The sequence below is a fragment of the Otolemur garnettii genome, unplaced genomic scaffold (assembly GCF_000181295.1).
Source record: "Otolemur garnettii isolate 467f Iridium unplaced genomic scaffold, OtoGar3 scaffold00028, whole genome shotgun sequence".
NCBI lineage: Eukaryota > Metazoa > Chordata > Mammalia > Primates > Galagidae > Otolemur > Otolemur garnettii.
This window is the reverse complement of record NW_003852423.1, coordinates 7,380,724-7,397,820: the sequence shown is the minus strand read 5'-3', so window position 1 is coordinate 7,397,820 and position 17,097 is coordinate 7,380,724. Positions and strand designations below refer to the sequence as shown.

Genomic DNA, 17,097 nt, shown 5'->3' with positions numbered 1-17,097 from the left:
AAAAAAAAAAAGAGAGCGTGGTTCTGGAGTCAGACTGCATGGCTAGAATTCTCAATCTTCCACATACTCACTGTGGACCATGGGAAACTTCTGAATTTCTCCGCCTCTACTTTCCAGTCCATAAAATGGAAATACACATATTAGTGCCTCCATAAATAACAGAAATAAATGTTAGCAGTTATTATTATTATTATTTTTTTTGAGACAGAACCTCAAGCTGTCACCCTGGGTAGAGTGCTGTGGCATTACAGCTCACAGCAACCTCCAACTCCTGGGCTCAAGCAAGTCTCCTGCTTCTGCCTCCCAAGTAGCTGGGATTACAGGCACCCGTCACAATGCCGGGCTATTTTTTGGTTGCAGCCGTCATTGTTGTTTGGCAGGCCCGAGCTGGATTCAAACCCACCAGCTCAGGTGTATGTGGTTGGCGCCTTAGCCGCTTGAGCCACAGGCATCGAGCCAGCAGTTATTATTTTTATCACCTTGCTGACATAATGGGTATGTGTCCACCATGTTGAAATTTTCCATTGCCTCTCAGACCAGGCAGCATGGATAAAAAGTAGCCAGAGATGTATCAAGTATAGAGACTATTTAGTATTTTGTACCATAATAATATATTGGAGGAGTAGGGAGAGGGGGTACTGTGCAAAAGAATGTAAGATATGATACCTGGCCAGGCACGGTGGCTCACACCTGTAATCCTAGTACTCTGGTGAGAGGCCAAGGTGGGTGGATTGCTTGAACTTATGAGTTTGAGACCAGCCTGAATAAGAGTGAGATCTTGTCTTCACTAAAAATGAAAAACTGAAGCAAGAGGATCACCTGAGCCCAAGAGTTTGAAGTTGCTATGAGCTATGACACCATGGCACTCTACTAAGGACAACATAATGAGACTCTGTCTCAAAAAAAAAAAAAAAGATATGATACCCAGGCTGAGTGTGGTGGCAAGTGCTTGTGAGTCCAAAAGTTCAAGGCTACAGGAAGCTATGATTGTGCCACTGCACTCCAGCCTTGGAGACATAGTAGGACCCTAATTTCTTGGTAGGAGGATACTAAACCTTAAACAATTGAAATTTTTATGACCTCAATGAGGATTTTTATATGACGTGCATATAGTTTGCAAGAAATCACAAAAATATGTGTTGAATTTATAAAAACACTTTTCAGTACAGTGTAGATAAGGGACTGAAGAAGCAAATAGCCTTCTTAATTTCCTGCTCTTCCAAGCATCTACCTCACTCTGAGATTTCAAAAAGAACTATATCCTGCTAACCCTTATAAAAAGATCTTTCTAGGAACTGGTACTGCATTAGGTTTCTACTCTTCCACTTAGTTTAACCCTTCTTTAGTAGAAATAAGAAGCATGTAGGTTAAGAGTGCAAGTGCTAGAACCAGATTGCCTGAGTTTGAATTCTACCTACCAGTTGTGTTCCCTTACTCATCAAAGTAGAAAAAACAGTACCTTTCTTATAGTGATGTTATGAAAAATGCATGTGATGATATAAAAACAGCCTAGTGACTGGCACATAGAAGTGTTCAATAAATACCAGCCTTTGTTCTTATTACATGTGAGAATGGGTGTTCAGAATATTCTTTAACTTAAAACTTACAGGAACAGGCTCGGTGCCTGTGGCTCAAGTGGCTAAGGCGCCAGCCACATACACCTAAGGTGGCAGGTTCAAATCCAGCCCGGTCCCGCCAAACAATGATGGCTGCAACCAAAAAAATAGCCAGGCATTGTGGTGGGTGCCTGTGGTCCCAGCTATTTGGGAGGCTGAGGCAGGAGACTTGTTTGAGCCCAGGAGTTGGATGTTGCTGTGAGCTATAATGCCATGGCACTCTACCCAGAGCAACAGCTTGAGGCTCTGTCTCAAAAAAAAAGAAACTTACAGGAACAAAGTCATGCTGTGTTATAAAGCTTATCATGTTACGAACCAAAATCTAAGAAGCTGTTATCTTTAAAATGTTCTCATTCAGTACCTTTTGGGTAAGCAAGTAGTAACTCAGTTTTGGAAAACTCTTTATATTTAGGCAGAGAAAAGTCAAAATAGTATACAAATGTATTTGTTGAGCCTCCAAGGAACAGAAAGAAGATCTGGGAAGAGTTATTATAAAGATCTCTGTCATTAACAGGAAAGGCGTCCCTGGGAGCACTAGGGCTAGAGATTTCTTCTCACTTTGTCACCACACACTACTAATGTGAGAGCTCAAAAATTCAAGAGTGTCCTAGCCAAGGTGGGAGGATTGCTTTAGATCAGGAGTTCAAGACCAGACTGAGCAAGAGGGAGACAATGTTTCCACTAAAAATGGAAAATTTAGCTGAGTGTGGTGGCCCTTACAGACCCAGCTACTCAGGAGGCTGAGGCAGGAAGATCACTTGAGCCAAAAGTTTGAAGTTGCTGTGAGCTAGGATGGTGCCATGGCACTCTACCCAGGGCAACAAAGTGAGACTCTGTCTCAACAACAAAAAAAAAAAAGGCAAAGAATTCAAGAGCAGGCTATTATCTCATAAGCTATTAACTATATGGCTAAAAGATACAACATTCACCCCTCTTCTATATTATTTCATTTCTATTTATTGTACCTATTAATTTGATTAGATAAAAGACTGTGCTTATTTAGTCAGGATAACAGTGCTTTTCCTGGAATTTTCAGGTCATCCTTACAGATACGAACTGATTGATATTCCCACAGATTCAAAGAAGAAAGCATTGACTTGGCCAGGTCAGGGTGTATATTATGATGTAAGTATCTTTTAAAATGTGTAAAAAGTATTATTGTTCAGTAAGTTTATAAAAATAAAAAAAGTATTACTTTTACTTTCTGGATGAATGAAAAATGCAAGATTTTGACCATGATTCACATTTTCAATTCAGTTTTCTTAGGTAATTTCATGAACTTTTGGCAGTTATGGAACATTTCCACAGTTACCAAAAAAAAAAAAAAAAAAGTTTTTGCCAGAAGGATGCTGGGGATGGACTGTGTTTCACACACTCCACCATGGAATGTGTTCTTCCTATTCTTATGATTCACAATCTATCAAGTAACTCCAAATATGCACAGAGTGAACAAGAGGTTTTCAGAAAGATTTACAAGCTATCATTATTTCAGCCACTATTAATACATTTGTGTCAAGTCCAAAATAAAATAAACATAAAACAATAGGCATCATTTATTAAGTAAATGCTATACACTAACCCAGGCATTCTCAAACTGTGGCCTGCGGGCCACATGCAGCCTACCTAGGACATTCATCCAGCCTTCCAGGTGTTTTTACCTCTGTTGCCTGTCCTGCTTAGCAGCCAACTCATCCTGGGGCCCACAGTCCAGCCCTCCAGTGGTCTGAAGGACAGTGAACTGGCCCCCTGTTTAAAAAGTTTGAGGACCCTTGCAACTAACCCCTTTAGATATGTCATTTAACCCTTATAATCTCATACAGTTAGTGTCGTCATTCCTATTTTATAGACAAGGAAAGTGAGACTTGGTTTGTGACTATGTCATGATCAGAGAGCTCAGGTTTGTGAGATTCTATTCTTTGCGTTTAACCTCTATACCATAATTCCACAAGGATAAACAGAGAAATTTTTAAATCATAAAGGAAAATATCTAGACATTGGAAAATGATAGTAGCTAAGATTTATTGACTGTCAGTTTATGAGAAGCACTGCCTATGAGATAGCCAAGAACTACTTATGGACGGTTGAAAACATTTTAATTTTACCTGGAAACCCATTATAGCAGGCCAGCATGTGGTCACTGCAATGTCACACAGTCATCTATAAAGTAAGCTATTTCCTGTTTATTTTTTAAAGTTAAACATCAAGAAGAATCCTAAAAGAATCATCTGCCTTGCTGAATCTTTTTTATTCTTTTAAGCAAAATCTATGTAAGCAAGCAGAAATATGAGACATTTTTCTGGAACTATCTTGTTATGGTACAAACAAGATGGCCGCACAATGGAGCAGCACAATGGTGGATTGAGAACTCCCCAAGTGGGGGCTTTATGGACCACTACAGGTCCAGAGAAGAGAGAGGAATGACATAAGAAATTTACATGCAGGCTCAGCGCCTGTGGCTCAAGCGGCTAAGGCGCCAGCCACGTACACCCAAGGTGGCGGGTTCGAATCCCCAGCCCGGGCCCGCCAAACAACAATGATGGCTGCAACCAAAAAATGGCCAGGCGTTGTGGCGGGTGCCTGTGGTCCCAGCTACTTGGGAGGCTGAGGCAGGAGACTCGCTTGAGCCCAGGAGTTGGAGGTTGCTGTGAGCGTGATGCCATGGCACTCTACCCAGGGGGATAGCTTGAGGCTCCGTCTCAAAAAAAAAAAAAAAAAAAAAAAAGAAATTTACATGCAGAAATTTCAGTGAAATAATCTGGGAGGCCTGGAGAAACAAACATGAGGTGACCAGATTTTAACATTGGTAAAGCGTGACACTATTGATGGGTGTGGTTCTGTTCGGGGGGAGGGTTCTTAATTAAAAATGTGGTCTATATGGAGCAACAAAAATTTTCATAGAATGTGGGACTTTTTTTAAAATGCTGCAGGACACAGGACAAATTATTAAAAATCAGAACTGTCCCGCCAAAAGTGGGAAATCTGGTCACCTTAGACAAATACCATATCAGCCTATAGTGAGGCAGGTAGGTGTCACCTCAAACTGAAATCTCAGGAGGTTTTTATTAGGATTTTATAGGGCATCTGTATAATCTCATGAGTCAATCACATGGGTAATCTTTTGATTATGAAAAAGATCATCCGGGTGAATGACAATAAGGCACTAAATTATAGAACAGTTCTCAAGGGCAGAACTAAATAGGTAACAAAAAAAGTTGCCTTGAAGGATAAGAGAGGACAGATTCCAGTTACAGCCTTCAGGCTAGATTGTCTTGGCTAGAGGGTGATTTTTCAATTTTTTAACTGCCTTCTAACTCCACTGATTTCCTGTCTCTGCTAAGCTGATGATTTCTACCCAAATGTTCCCAAACCAGTTTCCTGTCTATTTTGCTGAACATTACAACCCCCTCCACCACCATAGGAATGCTGAGCAGCATGTGGCTAAGGCCATGGCCTTTCCCACATGACTCGTAGAATGGCAGCCTACATCCTGTATTACATGTTCTTATAGCCAAAGACTCCAAATCTGTAGTTGACTTTCTTTTTACTCCTCAAAATCCTGCTTTCGTAATGTCACGCCCCTTTGCAGCTATCATGAACAGCTCCCCCTGCCTGTGTGTATGTCCCAGTGCTTTAACTGAAGTATGAAGACCCTTCAGGCCTCACTTTCTCCCCTGCAGCAGCCTAGTTCCACCTCCTGGTCCCTGAACAGGTTCACATTATTTCCCTTCCTATACTGGCCTCCTCTCAGGGCCTCTCTGCCTAACACTTACTCTTTCTTCAAGGCTCAGCTCAGCCGTCCTTATTGGTGCTGTGTAGTAAAGAACCAAGTTAGGAGACCTATGTTGTAGTTAGCCTTCTATTGCCATGTGCTCTCTAAGTGCTATTGATTGTTTCCCTTCTCTGTGATTTAATTAATAAAATTGATCTGTATAATTTTAGTAAAAGATGTCCTACAAATTTTACAGGATATGAGGATCATATGAAAGATCTGAAAACTAGAAAACACTGTAATTTATAAGGTATTATTATCATTCTGCTAGAAGTGATTTCTTCTTCTGACTTCTATTACACATACTAACCAATACCTTTTCACAATCCCATCAACTAAATGACAGGTTCTTTGAAAAGAAACAGTTTTATGTTTATATCTACCACAGTGCTTTGTACATAAATATTTTTGACTGATTTGATGATTCTTTTACTCTCTAATGATTAATCCCACTTTCTTAATCTAACTGATCTTCATTTTCAACCTTTCAGATATTCTTCAGAGTCATCCCTAACCCTAATCAAGTTTTGTGCTTCCCTGGACAAAGAAACAAAAATAAAATTGATACTGAGCCTGATGGGAATACCTCATCACTCATTTTTTTTAACCTTTAGGATAATACCCTGTACTTGTCCTGTTTTTCCTTTCACCACTTAATTGGGAGAGGGAGTCAGAGTCTTCACCTTTATCTGCAATATTCCCTTTTTATTAAAGGGGGATTTTTAAAATAATATTTCCTATTGCTAGAGCAGTGAGACCTCAACCTTTGGTACATCCCATATCCACTGAATTGGTGGGACTCATAACAAGAATGCCCTGTTTTTAAAGACTTGTAACTTCTATTTATGGTCTAATAGTGTTCTCCCTTTTCCTACTCTACCCTGTGCCAGGAGCGGAGGAGGGACACCAAAAACCTGATAAGCAATTTCAAAAATATGCGACCTAGCTACAAGGAAGAAACTCTAGGACTCATATTTTAGTATTTTCCATTGGAGCCAATAAAAAGATATGCATAACATTGGTAAACTATGTGAATTTCAAAGTGGCTTAGCTCCTGGGTCTAAAACTTGTCAGCTCCAGGCCCTGGGTAATAAACCTAACCCTTCAGCACCTGTTTCCTCCTAGGTAAGACAGTAATAATAATAAAATCTACCTGGCAGTGTTGTCTTGATAATGAAATGCATAGATAAGCACCTTGCACCATGTTAGTATATGATAAGCCCATAATACATGTTAGTTGCTGGCAGTACTATTATTCCAATGGTTATAATGCTTTGTGGATCTAGCAACATTAAGAAATGGGTAACCTAAGAAAGGAGAATATTCCAAATAAGAGGGTTGAATCTTTTAAAAATTAAAGGCTAGGGTTTAATTTTAACAGAGTCTTATAAAATATCATTTGGGCCTCATCTTTGACTTTACATGTATATGAAGCCTGTGTCTTAGATCAGGTACCTCTTTCCCACCCAGACCCCAGAGCCACCCGATCTTTTTGTTTCTTTGAACTGTCACTCTTTTCCCCACCAGAGTCATTACTGATCAGTGCACTAGTCGCTCTAGTCAGGGCCTCTCCTACCTACTCTTTTCTCTCTGAGTCTCTTCTCACAGACCAGGATCAGCCATTTCCAAGCCAATCAACGTTCATTTTCCTTTTACAACTGGCAAACAATAATAGGTTTTAAATTTTATTCTTCTGTTCTGTTTTTGTCATTACTTGCTTAAGTGGCTAAAGACTTTTGTCCTTTCTGTTTCTCAAGAATTCAAGCACCTGGTCTTAGCTGTTGTAATCTGAAAATAATCTTTAGGGTAAAGTCTTCCTGGTAATCATCTTTTGAGTAAGATATGACATGATGACATTGGTCAAGTGCCATAAACTTCCCTAACCCTGGACTATTTGTAATGTTTTAACAAAACCATTTTCAAAACTTAATTGAGCCTCCTTACTAAGACAGTATTCATTACAACACAGTTTTCCATAAACTTAAGTATTTGTATAGACCTTTGGATTCCCATTGAAAAGAAGTTCACTTGTATCACCCTTACAAGGGAAAACTGTTTTCCTTCTTGAGCCATCTGCCATCTTTCCAATCTAAAATGCCTACCCCTCTCCTAAAGATACATTCCTTAGTCTTAAGACAGTTCTGTCTCTCCACAATAGCTCCCACAATCCATGCCCATCCTCAAATGGCCAAAGGAATTTGTTGAGCACACAGGCATCTTCTTTAGAAAAGTACCATCTTACCATATAATTCAGCAGTTCTGAACCTGTGGGTCGCCACCCACAGGAACTGTATTAAAGGCTCGCGCATTAGGAAGGTTGAGATACAATTGGATGCCCACAGTGCACTTCTCCATCGGCACTGCCACCCTGCACCCCACCTCTACCTGCAAATGGGCATACTCCCTCTTCCCATCTCCCACCTCACCCCCTCCTCATTTCCCCTTGTCCTGTCCTGGGCAGCACCTTCCCTAACTGTGCATCCTTTTCTCTTTAACCTTCAAGTCCTGACTAGATGCCAAAAAAATTTCTCTGCCTGTCTCTTATTTGCTCCCTTTCTTTGTCCATGTGTAGATGAACAAAGTGCCTAATCGTAACTTCTGAGTTTAGAAATGATGCTAATACAATAGAATTAAGTGAACTGTGATTCAGTGAAGAACCAATGTCCCCAGGTACTAAAGTCTTCCCAAAAGGCAATGTGTTCTTCACAATAACCTTTTTCTTGCTCCCCTATTAAACCTGGTTACACCCATCATTCAAGACTAAGACAAAACAAAAAACTGTATTTGTTTTTTTGTTTGTTTCGTTTATTACAACCATATTATCTTATTTTAATTGCAATTTATGGGGGTTTGGTGCCAGCACAAAGCCCTGAAAACCTTGCACATAGTTTTGCATTTAATTGGCATTCAGTAAATGTTTACTAAGTATGTTATGAGTTACATATACTTTATGAACAAACTATGCTGGGAACATATCCAGAATTTATACAGTGCTATTCCTCTAAGATTGCATTCCAAATTCAAAGCAATTAACACCACCCCTTCGTGGACTGGATTGTCTGCCTAGAAACATCTTAGAAACTGGAATTCCTTCCTGCCTTGATTCATCTTTCTTATCAGATACAAACTATCTTGTGCTGAGGATACTGAACCAATGAACAACTATTGAGTGAAGGATTGCACCAGCCCCTCTAATCATCCTCTCAGAGTAACACCACTTTCACCTACTGAAAACTGACCAGCTCCCCACCTCCAGTGTTTTCTGGAGCTTTAACCACTTTCTAAGACATCATAGGCTACAGTAAAATTTCAGCTTCCTATTTTCTTTCTTATGCCTTGGTTGCACTTCAGTAGGTCACTGCTGTTAGTTCAGCCAGGTTAAAACACAAGATTACTCTAGCGCCTTAGAACAATATTTGAAAAAAGTCCTTATTTCCAAGTAAGCTGGGTCTGCAAATAATGATTAGTGATAAGGAGAACAAAGGGAGCTTTCTTTATCCCTGAATGAGTAAGCCACATATTTGCTACTGGTTTATAGAGGTGGTCATTTAATACTTCTTGAGACAGATTCCAAGTGCCTTCCACTATGAATCCTCTATCTGTGTAAAATAGGGATCACTGCCACCTCGCAGGGTTACTCTGAGCCACATCACCTTTAGGCCCAGAAACTGTAGAGGGCCCCATCCTCAGAGGCAGTTGTGGCCTTCCTCTGACTGTACCTCCCACTGTGGAGCAGGGAGTTTATGAGCAAGAGGATATGTCCATTTGGAGCCCAGGCTCCCACCTCCCTCTCCAAACCATCATCTTGAACCACAGAATTCTCTGACCAAATAGCTTTGAACCCAGTCCCAGGACCTTCTTGGGGAATCTTCTTCAGGCCCTTCTTGCCAATGGTTGACAGTACTGCCAGCCAATATATATATCTAGGACAAAGGACTGGGAAGGACCAGGCTATTTGCTGGAAGTAGGGATGATGGGTAGACAGAGCAAGTAAGGAAGAAAGCAGGGGAATGCTGGGCCAGGGGCCAATGACGGGCTTAGGAATCCAACAAATCTCAACTTGAACCTGATCTTCCAGGTTATTACAAAGGTATTTTGTCTTTTTTATTCTTGAACAAGTAGGAAAATGGGACAGATTATACTATTATATGTAATAGTTTATTTGCTTGATTTACAAATTAAACTACTTAGACAAATGGACTATGGACTTTCATTTGTACTTTAGCCCCAGGCCCTGCAAATGTTAAGGATGGACCTGCTGTGAGGACAGCAAGCAGCATAATGCTCAATAAATATTAGTCCCCTACTTGCCACCACCATCCGCACCTCTGCTCCTGCTGTTACTTTGGTCTCCACATCTCTGCATGTCATTCAAGGCCCAGTCTCTTTGGTGTGGCCTAACATGTCCCCTCATCTTCCACTCCCAGCCCCACATCCCCATTCAGATGGAATAAATCTCCCCTTCCTCTGAACTTCAAAATAATTTAACCTTAATCTCTCTTATAACAAAGGGTTACTTTTCCTCTTATAGTTATTTGTGTTCAGGCCTTATCCCCCTAATAGCCAATATGCTCCCAGATGGCAAGATTTGTTCCAATCCATTCTTGTTTCTTGCTACTAGCATACATGTTTAGGTGCTCAGTAAATATTTAAGTCTGAGAGAAAGAATGAGAAAAGGTGAGTTGCTAAGTAACCGAGAAGACCGCAGTGAGACTCACTCATTCACCATGTTTACAAGCATACCTCTTTTGAAAATACAAAATCAAACTCCATAGTTATGTCTGAAAAATAAAAATTTCATTTTAATTTCAGGGACTTAAACTTCATCAGAAATTCATAAAAGACATCTGATGATTTGATTTCGAGCATGGAAGGGAAAGTAGGAGGCACACAGTTTTGACTAACCTTTGCCAAAAGAGTACTTCAGACCCCTTCGTATTTCTAATAAAATTTCACTGGAGGTAGAGCACCCAGGGTATATACAGGGTGTACATAAAGTTCGTGTGCAATTTAAAATAGTGTAACATAGTAAATTGCACACCAACTGTATGGACACCCTTCATATCAGAGCCCCTGCTAAGGCAAAAGACTTTTAGAAAAGACCCTCCCGGCTCGGCGCCTATAGCTCAACCGGCTAAGGCGCCAGCCACATACACCTAAGGTGGCGGGTTCGAATCCCCAGCCCGGACCCGCCAAACAACAATGATGGCTGCAACCAAAAAATAGCCGGGCGTTGTGGCGGGCACCTGTGGTCCCAGCTACTTGGGAGGCGGAGGCAAGAGACTCGCTTGAGCCCAGGAGTTGGAGGTTGCTGTGAGCTGTGATGCCACGGCACTCTACCCAGGGGGACAGCTTGAGGCTCTGTCTCAAAAAAAAAAAAAAGAAAAGACCCTCCCATTTCTTTGACAAAACATTGTGTTTAACCCTAAATATGGTTATAGAATATAAGTAATTATTGAAGAAAAAACAGTATCTGACTTTAGCCTCGAATTTCCTTTGCCCCTTTCCTGCAGAGATAGTGAATCAGCCCTTATTCTACTAGATGACATTAATAGCAATAATCTTTATGTTCATATTCTAGTTTCCTAAATGTGTTGAGAAAAATAAGCCAATATTCTACCCGAAACCTCCTAAAACCTTCGCTCCTAACACTTCTTTAAATTCATGGGACCCTATTAACTCAGCAAAAGAAGCCAACATACAAAGAAATCTTGAGAGGTCCCACTGGCTCACTTCATACACTCGTGATTTTACAGGTACGAAATTATTTTAATACAAGTAAAAATTAGAGCAAAATTGCAATATTCAACAAATCCTGTTACAAGCTTTCATCTTCTGCTATTTTTCCCTGTTTCTCAATCTAAGTACTAATAGGAATTAAGGTGGGTGGTAGGTTTCTCTTCGTGGGTAGTTGGGAGGTAGGGTTGGTTTCCATTTTATTGGTTCTAATTATATTACAGAAGGAATGGGTAAGCTTTCCCATAGTGGTAACTTTAAGGGCCGCTCTTCATTTACTATAACAAAATAATAAGACCATGTTTCCATTAAGGTCTGGGGCCCATGAACCCCCTAGAACTGGATGATTTCCATGAAAAGGAGGTAGCAGAGTTAACTGGACAGATAGGATTTGACCCAGAGCCTGTAAGTAATTACAGTCAACTCTCAGTTACTTAGGGGGACAGTATCCAGGGGTTCAGCTCCTTCTTCCTTTGGCCACTTTTTGTGTCATGGATATTGGCAACTAAGCTAGCAAAAGGAAAATTTAGCCCATCTTAAAAGTTAACTCTGAAATGATTTGAACTGGTTTGACTCTTATCTACTATTTGGAATGACAAGCAAGGATTCTTTTCCTCGTCACAGTATTTTTCTTTATTTTTTACTTTATCACATTTTTTACCATGCTACTCTTGCTAAAATAACTTACAAAGGAATAGAGCTTAACTAGTGATTGAATGAGATTCTTACTAAATTCTGTGTATCTTTGCATCTTTGTGTATCTGGCACATTACCATTGCTTTTGAAGAGACCAAAGCTTCCTCCTGATAGTCACAACAATTGAGAGTTGGCTAAATTACAGTCCAAAGCCAATAAATCTCTGCAAGTATCAATAGAGACTTTTTAATTGATTATATGAAATGGCCTGGAAGAAATGATCAAGCACTTTAATTAAAGAAGGTATAATCTGCTGGCTTAATTATGTAAATGAAATGAAATGACCTAATATTTACATATGTAAGTATTTGTTGTTTTATTTGAGACCTACATTTTATTCTCTATAACTCCAAATTATGGAGGAAAAACATTAATATTTTTAGAGATGTAAGGTATAGAAAGACACAAACAAAACACCTGGAAGATTATGTCCATTTGGACTCTTTTTTTAAAGACTGAGCTAGACACATCCATTTTACATCTGCTTCAGCATTTCCTAAGGTGATAGGCAATCCTTACACCAGAAGGGGTTTACAGCCTACACAGACCGCTTTAGGAGCCGAAGGGTTTTTAATTGCTCTTACATTTTACTTGCAGTGAGCATTCTCTAAAGTGTCTTTAACAGCACTCCAGATGTCTACAGATTTGATCCTATAGGGTTTGGCTCCTCAGGAAGTGGTTGACCCTTTCCCAAGGATCCTTTCCAAAGAAATACAAAAGATGCTTGTCAAGTATATTATATGCAAAATTAATTGTGCATGTAAATCAACACAACAAATATTTATTAAAAACAAGATAAAATATACATAAAATAGTTGGAAGTTTAAAAGTTTCAGTGAATCTTGCTGTTTGCTTTCTAAAGCAAATAGCAGATGCTGGGAAAACATTTTTTAGTGGTAATAAAATACGTAGGAAATATTACATGGTAATAGTATATAATAAAGCCACTAAAAACTGCTTCTTGCCTAAAGCCATACTATCAAAGTATAATAGGATAAGCCCCATCGTTTTGTTGTTTATGACAAATTTAACAAAGCATGTCAGAGAGTTAGAGTTTGTTCTTTTCTTCATAACGAACTCAAATTTAATTACCAAAAGTTATAACAAATGTGTTAATAACTCAGTATGGAAATTCCTCCAACCATGAACAGATTAGGTTATAACCAGAAGGATGTTCCTAAGTCCGTTGTTTTAAAGTCCATGCTGCACTTATTTTCTCACCATTTTCATTTTTATTATCTCTGCTGACAATTCCAGCATCATACATGTATCCTTTTTTAGTTTTTTCCTCAACATATTATAAAAATGTTCAAACATACAGAAAAGTTGAAATAATTTTATAGTTAACACCCACCACCTAGATTCTATCATTAGCATTTTACTATACGTGTTTTATTATATAACCTATCCATTTTTCATCCCTCTAACCATCTATCAATACACTTTATTATTTTATATGGATTTCACACTAAATTGTAGACAGTTTTTTTTTTTTTTTTTTTTAGACAGAGTCTTACTCTTTCACCCTGTACCATGCTGTCACAGCTCACAACAACCTCAAACTCCTGGGTTTGAGCAATACTCTTGCCTCAGACTCCCAAGTAGCTGGGACTACAGGTGCCTGCCACAAGGCCGGCTAGTTTTTCTATGTTCAGTAGAGACGAGGTCTTGTTCTTGCTCACACTGGTCTTAAACTCCTGAGCTTAAGCAACCCCCCACCTTGGCCTCCCAGAGTATATGTCCATCACCCCTAAATGCTGAGCATGCGTATCATCAAAAGAGTTCAATATTTGTTACTTGGTTTGGTTTGGGGGATTGTTTTGTTTTGTTTTGTTTTGTTTTTTTGAGACAAGAACTCATTCTCTTGCTCAGGGCTAGACTGCGGTGGCATCCTCATAGCTCACAACCACCTTAAAGTCCTGGGCTCACGTGATCTTCCTGCCCCAGTCTCCTAAGTAGCTGGGACTAGAGTGCACAGCACCATGCCAACTGATTTGTTAATTTTTTTTCTAGAGACAAGGTCTCCCTATGTTGTCCATGCTAGTCTTGAACTCCTGGCCACAAGTGATCCTTCTGCCTCAGCCTCCCAAAGTGCTAAGATTATAGGCATGAGCCACCACCCCTGGCCCCAGCTGTTCTTATAGTGGAATATACATTCCATGAAATTGCACAAATCTAAAGTGTAAAACCATTGAGTTCTGACAAATGCATACACCTTGGTCACCCCAACCCTGATCAAGATGGTGAATGCTGTCATCGTCCCAGAAAGGTCCCTGATGCCTCTTTCCAACCAACTTGTTCTCCCCCACAACACACATAGCACTTTGAATATACTCACTGCTTTCGCAGTTATCAGACATGATTTTATAACATTTATAATACATCTCAAAAAGCAGCACAGACATGACACGGCAGACCCGTGTTTCTCAAAGCACAGCACATCATAGGCCTCAGCTTTCCCTGAGATGCTTGTTAAAACTGCATATTCCCGAGCCCCATAGCAGATGCTCTGACACACAATCCTGAAAGGTGTTAAGAGCTTAGGAATTTCCCGTCAGCCCTGAAGAGAACTCTGCCTCAACCAACATTTAAGAACCCTTGCATTGGCCTGATAAAAAAAGGCTTTGGCTGAGATTTAAATAACTATACACATGGCATCTGGGCAGAAGTCTTATTCCGGTGATTCCTTTCTCTTTAAAGTGTAAAAGCCAAGAGTTCTTACATCAAAGAGTTTCTGTATGGCCAAATAAAAAATACCCTTTCCATATTAGCTACAACCAGTGAGGGAGAAAAATGTGTTTGTTTGGAACCAATTTTCAGTGTCTTTAAATTAAATAAAAGAACATTCCAATGTACACTTATACATTCCTCTCCCCTGTACTCAGTGAAATGGATATGACTTTTGACTTGCCATTTGTAGCAATATTCTAATAATGCCATATTTATTAATTGATTAATTTGTCTCCTTTTTATCCCACAACTATAGCAAGAAAAATTCCATCCTATCTTAAAACCCCCCAGACCTTTAGAAGGACGGATTGCCCGACTGATTCAGAACCGACGACCCCTGGAGGCCATTGTCCAGGAAAGACCTTATGGCTGTCCAGATTGTACACCTAGAGTTTTGTGTAATTTTCATACGTTTGGACCCACTTCTACAGAAATGATAGCTCTTAGGAATAAAATAGCAGCCGGTGTGACCCATAAAGACCAGGAAGAGAAGATTAAAGAACAAAGCTTGCAATCTACCTGTGCATACACACCTTGTTACACAACAGATCCAAGGAACATTTACAACATAAAACCATATCCAAAAATCACAGATACTAAAAAGACAGAAGATTTGTACTGGAGACAGTTTTTAAAGCCCCAACCCATACTTTACTGTAAAGCAAACGATTACATTCCTTATGACCATTTTAAATCTCACATCCGTGATACACATACTATGTGTCCAAACCATCTTAGCTTTAGTAAGTCTAATATTTTACAAAATGAATCAGACACAGAAGCTTTTGCTGTAGACCATTTCTTAAGTAAACCAGAAGAACAGGTGGACTTGAACATGGAAACTGATGATGAAACAAAACCTATTTTGACCTGGATTCCTAGATCTGAAGTGGCCAAGCCTCAGATCAACCTATTGGACCTTAAGAACTCCTTTTCAAAAACTAAGGCTCAAAAATGTTTCCATAAATCAACTGTAGAAGACCATAAAGACCTCAGGGATAAGGAGAATTCAGGAATGAAACACCAATTCTATGGCTATAATTCCCATTATTTCTATAATTGAGATATCCATCCTTCCCTTCAAAACCTAATGTTTCACAAGAAAAGAAAACACACAAAAGAATTTCCTTCATGTTGTTTGTTGCTGGATTTCATTTTGTAGATTAGGCCATAAGCACCTGGTTAATAAGGTTTATGTTTTCAGGGATTTAAGTTAGATCTGGTCAGAGGATCCCAGAAAAGATGATGTTTTGACTTCTTGAAAATTTTAACAATTTGGCAATAAAATATTAGAACAAGAAAAATGTATAGTCTTTAATCTCATCTTCAATATGCCAGGGAAATTTTTCAAAATCATGAAAAGCAATGTGTACAACAAAGTTTACATCATCATTGTTCAAATGCTTAATAAATGAGCATGCAAACTATAGTAACGTAATAAAATACATATGTAAACATTGTGCCTGAATGTAAGTGTTTGTATAAAATAGCATTAGGCAGTAAAGACAAAACTCAAATGTCCAGTTAATTGAGGGATGGGCAGTTCTAAAAAGTGTATTATCTTAATAAAGTGAATGTTTATTCCTTTATGTAAACATGTAGATAAAGTAACAGTGGAAAAGATAAAACCCAACATACACACGTTGCAAGTCAAATAGATTTCCTTCTTTAACCTCCCGATAAAGAAACATTACTCTTTCAGGCAGATAAAATTATTTTATTGTGAAGATCTTGTAATGGCTTAAATTAGTAACTGGTGAGTTCTTATTGTAGCAAAATGAGGTGGCTTAACATCAACTTTTCTAGAGCCCCAATCATTTTTGGAAGGGGTACATTAAGAGTTTAGCTACTCAGTGTGTCAACAGGTTATTTTAAATGTAGTTATCATGGATGGAAAGTTAATAAAGATTTTTCTTTTAAGTATGTTGTGAAAATTTCTTTCTTTTTTTTTTGGAGACAGTCTCACTTTGTTACCCTCAGTAGAGTACCAGTGTCATAGCTCACAGCAACCTCAAACTCTTGGGCTCAAACAATTCTCTTGCCTCAGCCTCCTGAGTAGCTGGGACTACAGGTGCCCACCACAATGTCTGTCTATTTTTAGAGACAGGGTCTCACTCTGGCTCAGTCTGGTCTCAAACCTGTGAGCTCAGGCAATCCACCCGCCTCAGCCTCCCAAGTGCAAGATTGCAGGCATAAGCTGCCCTGTCCAGCCTGTTGTGAAGATTTCTTTAACTTTTGCTTTTATGACCAGTGTGTTATTTGGTTATACCCTACTATTCTGAGCTAAAATAGGGAAATTTCTTCCAAACTATATTCTATACAACAATAATTACATTATGTATTAAGGGAGGCAAAATTTTACATGGTAAAATAATATTGGAGAAAACTGGGGACAACAAAATCAACTGCATGACTTACTGGATTCTCTGTAACCTTTAATGTAATTAGGAATGTTCAAGGTGTACACATTTCTTAAGCTAAATTGGTCATTTTATCATAGACCATATCATTGGACTAGAATTCCAAAGAATAGATTTTTTTTTTTTTTTT

General features: G+C 39.1%; 1 protein-coding gene across 1 annotated transcript in view; it reads left to right on the top strand.

The window, feature by feature from the left end:
* The window catches only part of CUNH7orf31 (chromosome unknown C7orf31 homolog), a 46,376-nt gene extending 30,598 nt beyond the window's left edge, over window positions 1-15,778 (top strand). The window contains exons 7-10 of the mRNA XM_003788514.3: window positions 2,653-2,741; window positions 10,967-11,141; window positions 11,435-11,526; window positions 14,804-15,778. Coding sequence (XP_003788562.1) covers window positions 2,653-2,741; window positions 10,967-11,141; window positions 11,435-11,526; window positions 14,804-15,610 — 1,163 coding nt within the window. The 3' untranslated portion in view covers window positions 15,611-15,778. The remainder of the gene's footprint in view (window positions 1-2,652; window positions 2,742-10,966; window positions 11,142-11,434; window positions 11,527-14,803) is intronic.
* Window positions 15,779-17,097: the final 1,319 nt, after the last annotated feature.